Source organism: Nicotiana attenuata, chromosome 1 (assembly GCF_001879085.1).
Source record: "Nicotiana attenuata strain UT chromosome 1, NIATTr2, whole genome shotgun sequence".
Lineage (NCBI taxonomy): Eukaryota > Viridiplantae > Streptophyta > Magnoliopsida > Solanales > Solanaceae > Nicotiana > Nicotiana attenuata.
Window position 1 is genome coordinate 55,618,197 of NC_031989.1, and position 8,131 is coordinate 55,626,327.

At 36.4% G+C, this 8,131-nt stretch overlaps 1 protein-coding gene across 2 annotated transcripts in view; it reads right to left on the reverse strand.

The window, feature by feature from the left end:
• Positions 1-7,921, reverse strand: part of LOC109226959 (putative GTP diphosphokinase RSH1, chloroplastic) — a 13,267-nt gene extending 5,346 nt beyond the window's left edge. The window contains exons 1-15 of one of the 2 annotated variants that reach the window (XM_019391918.1): positions 7,531-7,921; positions 6,858-7,051; positions 4,817-4,981; positions 4,037-4,102; positions 3,767-3,859; positions 3,555-3,686; positions 3,253-3,351; positions 3,101-3,178; positions 2,953-3,024; positions 2,295-2,402; positions 2,002-2,099; positions 1,176-1,236; positions 1,022-1,084; positions 404-460; positions 215-316 (exon numbers count right to left, since the gene is read on the reverse strand). In XM_019391918.1, coding sequence (XP_019247463.1) covers positions 215-316; positions 404-460; positions 1,022-1,084; positions 1,176-1,236; positions 2,002-2,099; positions 2,295-2,402; positions 2,953-3,024; positions 3,101-3,178; positions 3,253-3,351; positions 3,555-3,686; positions 3,767-3,859; positions 4,037-4,102; positions 4,817-4,981; positions 6,858-7,051; positions 7,531-7,555 — 1,413 coding nt within the window. In that variant the 5' untranslated portion in view covers positions 7,556-7,921. The remainder of the gene's footprint in view (positions 1-214; positions 317-403; positions 461-1,021; positions 1,085-1,175; positions 1,237-2,001; positions 2,100-2,294; positions 2,403-2,952; positions 3,025-3,100; positions 3,179-3,252; positions 3,352-3,554; positions 3,687-3,766; positions 3,860-4,036; positions 4,103-4,816; positions 4,982-6,857; positions 7,052-7,530) is intronic. The other variant, XM_019391927.1, reaches the window with a different exon arrangement.

Consider the following 8,131-nt stretch of genomic DNA (forward strand, 5'->3'; position numbering starts at 1 on the left):
TATATATATATATATTCTGATACAGGAAACATTGAAGTAAATTTTAAGATTTGAATAGTTTAATGTATTTGAATTCTTGAAAATTTGTGTGGAAATAGAATGCTGTCAAACATTCTTGGATGTTCCAACATGAAAGTGTGTCATAAATATTGGTATAGAAGGAGTAACTGATATCTTCGTTGTTCATAAGTTCTGGGAGGTGCCATGAATGTACCTGAACTTCCAAACGAAACATGCTCTCATAAAGAAATGGGATCACTGTTGTATGAAGACTTTGATAGCCATTAGGCTTTGGAGTGGCGACGTAGTCTTTCATCTGTTGCAAAATGATACATATAGAGCGATCAAAATCCATTAGCATATCACAAGAATAAGGGATGCAGATATATTATGCAATACTTACAGCCCGCGGGATAGGCGTCCAAATTCCATGTACAAGTCCAAGCACATGATAGCATATCTATAGAGGAAAAATATGTTAAGAGGCATCTCTATGCGTTATACAGAAAGAGGTGCAAGTTTTGGTATTGACTCAAATATGAATTTGATGCATCGTGCAGCAATCTTTCTGATTAATATCCAAATTAATATAGAAACTTAGGCACCAATCTTTTTTTTTAATAAGGTAGGTTAAACATTCCTCATTGACGTCGCTGTCGAATGAGCTGACCACAAAGCATATGATGTATAAGACATTAATGACCAATCTATATGATGTATAAGACATTACTAACTGGTCTTATTTTAAAGCAAAAATTAATGACACAAAACACCTACTGAACGCGCAGTATTCCAGTAACAAAATTAGACACCGCCATTACCCACTTTTATCTTAACGCTGGGAATACACAAGTTGTGTGCCCACTTGTTCTCTTCCCGATGTTCTGGTCAAAGGTATCCAAATTATAACCCCCTTGAACTTGAACAATATATGTTATAAACCACTAAAATTGTGGTAAAACCTAACAAAGTATTCAACTTCAAAAAAGGAAGTGGTATCTGCATCTTCATAACATGTTACCTGCTGTGCACTGCAAAGGGGCCTAACTCCAACACAAGGCTTTGGTTTTATAATAATTCGAAGCTGTCAATCCAAGAATATAAAGTTAATATACAACCTTACACACAACACAGCATCTTCTATCAAATCAATCAAGCTTACAACAAAAGAGGACCTGCGCAATTTGGTTCACTTCGTTTATCGAGTTCTTAGATTTCAGAACTGCTTTGTAGATGCTGCAGATAAGAATCACAAAAGCTGGCTGAGGAAACATTCACCATCGCAACCATAAAATATGTATGTATAGGTTACCAAAAGGGGCACATTTCAGGTGTGAATTAAAAAATAAAATTTAAAGATCAGAAGAACCGAGAACTTCCATTATAGCTTTGCTTTTGGAAAATATGCACTATTACTCAAAGGCCGTGCCTATATTTGGAATAAGCAGGAATAGATCTAGCAATTCAACCTTCTCATACTATGTGGACTAGAAACTCCAAACGTGAAAAAAATTACAACAAATTAAACAAGATCACAACAGCCTGAAAGTAGAGCAGAAAATTAACATACTTTTTCCCCCCAGGTATGGAAAGAAATTGGAGAAAAGTACTTGTGAGTCCAAACTGAATATTCCCTAGATCCCAAACAATTTACAAGCAATAGGCGGAACGACAATAAGAAGAGGTTCCACGCTTTGGGGAAGAAAGACAACGTGCTGGTAAAATGGTTATGCGTCATTAATCAGCAATTTATCAGCTAATTAAGTAAACCAGATGGTAGAGCAACGTTTTTTATTAGGCAGATAGTAGAGCAACTAATTAGGTAGGCATCAAGCTAAATTGGAATTTGTATTTCCTTTGAGGTTGTGATAACCCGCCACTAAAAACGTTAATACCAAACAAAGAGAATCTCAAAAGAAAAAAAAATGTATGACTGCCAGGACAGGCAATAAACAACAAAATAAATATGAACTTAGGACCAGGATATTGGCATATGCGCACCTGTAAGGTTCCTTGCATATTGAATGAATTTCAGTCTTCACCGTCATGAGGTCTAAGAATTGGTCTTCCTCTATTTTCTTCATCAATATTCTTTTTGCCTAAGGGAAGAAAAGACGCATTTAGAAAAAGGTGAACTGATAACTATGTACGACTTTCAATAAACATCACCGTGATAACAGATAATGTTCTCTGCTTATAATTAACAGTTGCATGTCGCAGCATGGGTGGTTGGATGACAGAGGTCTTCTGAGCATTATAAGTAATTAGGTTTTAGAAGGGTGAGGTATAGATACCTCTTTGAGTTCTTTTTCATGTTCTTTATAAAGTTCTGCAATTCTTCGCTGGACCCTGGCATAGTCTTGAGCATTTGTATACATAAATGCTAAGTTTTCAAGTTCTGACTGCATGATGATAAGTCAAATATTCATTAAACTAAGCAGATATAAAACCATAATTTAGAGGAAAAGAAACTGTACATAATGAAACAAGTGGCAGTAAACCACAACATTTCAAAGCCTCTTAGGTAGCTTCCAGAGAAATGCCCCACCCAGCCCCAATTCTCTCACTAGACAAAAGAAAAAGACAGGTCCATCTAGGATAAAGAAGGCTAATAGAGGACAAAATAGATCAAGAGAGGGCTAAAATGAAAATCACTTAATCAGCTGCATCATAGGTCTCTTTGCAGAAGAGCTTCCAAACTCGAGATGCCAATATTAATATGATCACATATCACTGATAATGAGTACGAGTACTATTATCATTAAGCAATTTCAGAAAAAGGGTTAAGAAAATGCGAGACGTCCATGTACATCAACAACTAACTATACAGTTCTGAGGGCCAGACAACCAGCCACTGGAAGGAAGGGAGGAAGAAAAGGAAATTTAAATTAGGTACAATATATCTTAGGCACATTAAAGCATTTAAGAGTTTTAAAGAAGCTAAAGAGACACCTTGATTTGGTATATTCCAAGAAGTTTTGCCAAAGGAGCAAAAACATGCAGCGTCTCTGTTGCGATGCCAGACTGGAAAGGAAGGAAAGTAGCAAGATTGTTAGAGATTAGACAGAGACGGATAAAAAAAATTAAGACGTACATATACCTGCTTGTGTGGAGGCATATGTGAAAGAGTGCGCATATTATGTAATCTATCAGCCAATTTTACAATTATAACACGGACCTGAAACAGAAGCATTTTAAACAAGGGACTGTTACGAAAGTAACGAAATCCGTACAAGTAAACAGGGGCATTACCTCCTCCGTCATGGAAAGAAACATCTGTCTAAGGTCATCAGCTTTGACATCCTGCACATGGCTTTCATCCTTGCACTTGATCTTTCCGAGCTTGGATACCTAACACATCAATCCCATTTACGTCAAAAGGAACAAATTTCTTTTAATTGTTTACCTAAGCAAACAAATAAACGATATATATATATATATATATATATATATAATATATATATATATATATAGAGAGAGAGAGAGAGAGAGAGGAGGAGGAGGAGAAGAAGAAAAAGAAGAAGAAGAAGATTCTGTATCTTCTGAGGAACTACCTTAGTCTCCCCTTCAACAATACGCCGAACTGTTGGACCAAATTCCTTCTCTATTCTTTCAAAAGTAACTACATTTGTATCTTCCACAGTATCATGTAATAACCCAGCAGCAATTGACTCCCAATCCAATTCCTCAAAAAGAAAAAGGAAAAAAGTCAAACTCAGTTTATGCCTTCTGAGCCAGGAAAGTACAATAGTTGCGCACATCTTACAAGCTGTCCAAGGATCTGTGCAACTGCAACTGGGTGAATAATAAAGGGCTCTCCACTACGACGCTTTTGGCCATCATGTGCCTCAAAAGCAAGCTGTAATAATAATCAGTACATCAGACAGGTTTTTCAGCTATTCTGATTTAGTTGGAGATTATGGCATGCCAAATATTTGTAACAGATGTTTTATCTTGCAACAAAAGAAAGTGATGAGAAAGGAAATCAAAGCCGAGGAAAAGATCAATTATGCTGATTATACGGGAATATACTTACATCCAAAGCCTTGCGAACCAATTCCAATTCCTTGTAAGAAAGATATGAAATGGAAGGTGTAAGATCCTGTGAAACAGATAATTAACATTAGTTAGATGCTAACATAACAACAACAAACCCAGTGTAACCCCACAAGTGGGATCTGGGGAGGGTAGTGTGTACGCAGACCTTACCCCTACCTTTTGAAGGTAGAGAGGCCGTTTCTGATAGACCCTCGGCTCAGTATACTAACAATAACAGACACTTGATATTAGCAAATGAGCATAAAAATCAGGCACTTAGAAGTGAGAATTCATTCTGTATCTTTCAAAAACGATTCACAAATACAAAACTAATCAATTTCAGAAGGAACATGAATTCGTCCAAATTTATGTAGAAAGAAATGCACACAAGAGACACCAGCTGCAGTAGATTCAATATTGAAAGTATTGAAAGTTTTATGTATGGAAGCAAAAACAATTAGTAGAATGTGGAATTAGCAGTTCTGAGATAGGCTCGGGCTTTTCCATTTTAATTAGGATATCTAGCGATATTTGAGTCAATAGGATTTTCCATTTTCTTTCCTGCCAGAGAAATTTTGCTTATTCACAGCTGAGACGCACTGGTGCTTAATGCTTCTCAATTTCCAAAGGCAACTGATAATCACAATTCATAATCTTTCTATCATGAGAGAGCTATGATGTTTAGGCAAGCCAATTTATGAATAAAACCAACAAGTTTTGACTTTTCGTTAATGATGCCAGGAATCAGAGATGACTTCGTAGCTGGAGGATCACTAACCTCCCACAAACTTTCAGGAGATATCTCTTCACAAGACTCTGAAGAAAATGATAAAGAGCAACATAATTTCCATTTGCTAGAAGTAGATAGTAGAAGCCTTGAGCCAGGGACTCCTTGCAGAGCTTCATCAGAGTAGCGTTCATCCATATCAGAAGTATAACATCTCTGCCACAAGTAAAATCTAGTCAGGTGAAAGACTGTAAAAGATATAATTATTGCTTCTCAAGAAACCAGCTATAAGCCTGCGCTGTTTGCATGCATGACTTTTCACAAAATACATGTATAAATAAGTAAGCACATCCAAAAAAAGGCCATATGGATCAAGCTTAAACTTGTGCTGACTGACTAACCTCAGGAGAAAAGGGTCTCGAGAAACTTGATACAGTCCAAAATTGACGGCCTATCCATGTATTTGCCACCAGAACACAATTTTTATTTTTCTAATGCGTCACTATATGCATGTCTATGGCATTTCGTACTAGGCTATGTTAGTTACAAGTATTGAAGAAGAGCAGATGTTGTAGCACCATTAAACTTTGATACTTTTTTCAATCAACTACAAGTCAATTCTAGATTAGTTGGGGTCAGTATATGAATTCTTTGTACCATTCCACGCTTTTGAAGTCCATTGAAACTCTATAACCAAGAAAAGACATTTTCAAGACACAGAATTTTCTTTCTTTTACTTCTTATTTCTTTTTAGTGAGGAAGGGGGCGATCATGACAACTTATTCTTTTTCTTATCGGTTGTCGCTACAGACCCTCCCACCTTTTACCTCATTCATCAAGCCTTAGTTAGGTATAAACTGAACAAACCCAAAGGCTGCACTAGACACAATTGAGGGCATCATCCAGAATCTATTAAAGATGTGATTTATTAGGTGTTGACATAACTGGTGAAAATGTTAATTCATCAGCCAAGGAAATTGCTAAAGGGTTATTCATCAGGCAAGGAAATCAAACTGAAGGCATTTCGATAATCAGAAATAATCTTCAATCTTCTCTAATGCTCTAAAGAGTGCCCTTGCTTCAACAAACAAGAAATAAAATGAAAGAGATCTCTCTAACAAACTGGAGACCATGGCTCAAATCCCAACATAAGCAAAAAATGCTAAGTGATTTTTCCCCATCTATCTAAGTCCTTGTGGTTAGAATTACCCGGTACTTGTAAAGGTGGGACTTGGGAGGTTGCAAGTACCTGGTGGAATAGTCAAGGCGCACACAAGCTGGCCCGGACACCCCCATTGTAAAAAACAAAAACTCCTTAAAAACTTCTATAGCTTGCTGCACATAATGTTTTTAGATAATAGGAGGAAGGAATGAGGAAGGCAAAGCAAGAAGTATCTCGACTTAAATTATGAAACATATCATGAAGACTGAGGTCAAGCTCTCTGAGTCAACCTCCTCTAATTAACTAAAGAATAAGAATCTCACAAACTAATCTTCTTACCGAATACTATACGTAATTTACAGATATTCTAACAAGAATATGAACTATTCTATTGAGTTAAGAAAAGAGTTCCACATCGGGTATATAAAGACATCCAAAGGTATCTATAAGATATTGAGTTATTGAATCATTGCCTTAAAGTTTCAAGTTGGATACTGAAATTCTTTTAACTAGTATATTCAACTTTTAGTAAGTTCATCTCACGCTCGTAAAATCTGCATCCAAGTCTACATGTGACCCCAAAATTGGATTACATGTGTCAGAGAGGGTGTTGAGCTATATAAGAACGTTCTACACCAGGTATCTAAGGCATTCAAGGGGGTTTATATTACTGTTGTGTCGTTCCAATAAATACCTTAAATTTTGAACTGGACTCTCATATTCTTCTACATGTTCCATAGATCAAGTTACGCATCAACATAAAGAACCACAAACAGGTTACTAGCCACAGGCAAAACGTGAATGTCCAACAAGTTTTAGTAAATTGCAAGGCAGAAAAGCCTCTAAAGCTAGCTTTTTGGACATAAAATTTTCTTAACTCAATGTGAATAATTTCAAAGAGTGTAAGTTGCAGGGTGAGTAAAAACTTACACATCGGTGGAGACGATTTCTTCTTCCATATCGCCTATAAGGAGTAGAGGAACACTGAGAAGGATGAGTTGTGCTGGCAAGGAACCCAGTCAAGGCCCTTGGCGCCTTCCAGGCACAAGATAGCACACTACAGTCGAATCTCCCACCCACATCTCCTTTCCAAGACTTACATATATTCACACATTCAATAGAAACTGCAAAATTAAAAAGAGATTAAGTTCTACTCACTGACGGCGTAATAAACATTTACACAATCAGGTCATTTAAATTTAATTGCATGTAACTCTATTTAATGGCATTGATAGGTAACCTAAAATAGATAAATGGTAAATAACCTGCTATAACAGCTGATGGTTTATAAAATCATCACCCTGTCAGTGTATATAACTAATCCAATTAAAATAAATAAATACAAGATTAACACATTATTCACGTTAGCTCCACTGTTTTCCACGGGAAATTGTGAATAGTAGATGTAGTGAACCTCCAGTTAGAAAAAGACTTTACTGCCTTATCACAATACAAATAATTTAGCAGTGGAATGAAACGAATTGGAACAAAATTACATAATTTATATAGCCTGAGCGCGACTACTTTGCAATTAAGGTGTATTGATTCACTAACACGCTATTCACGCAACCATTGAAATGAAATTAATAAACGTAATAACTACCTGACATTGAAGTAGCAGAAGCCATGTCTATTCAAAAGCATCGGTGCACGAACTACTCATTGAGCTTTGAGGTGAAAATCAAGCCAACTGTGACAAAAGCTCATTCGTCTGGGAACACAAAGATGAAGAAGATAAATAAACATATTCCGCCGGAGAGTAATGGTACAGTAAAATCACAGCGAATGAAAGGAATCAAAAGATTCGCATTCAAAGCTGCGATTGTCTCAGGAAGAGTTTCGAAATTCAGAGAAATTAGGGAGCACTCAAGAAGCAAGGATAAGCCAATGGTGGAGAAAGCGAGCGAGCGAATATGAGATAATCTAGAGAGAGAGAGAGATTTCAGTCGCGGAGATTTCAGCCAAAGACCACACAATTAGAAAAAAAAAGCCGTTTGGTAAAAGATATTTTTTCTCTCATTTTTTCCCTTTAAACCCTATATTTCCTTTTTTCTGTTTCTCTTAGCGTGGCAAAATAAATGAGGTAGTATTATATGGAGTAATAAATTAATAATGATCGTCCAAGACTCCTAGTGATATAAATTTGGTTATCATGCCTTTTGTGGTGTTTAATATCATCATTGAAGCCCCAATTAATTCTCGAT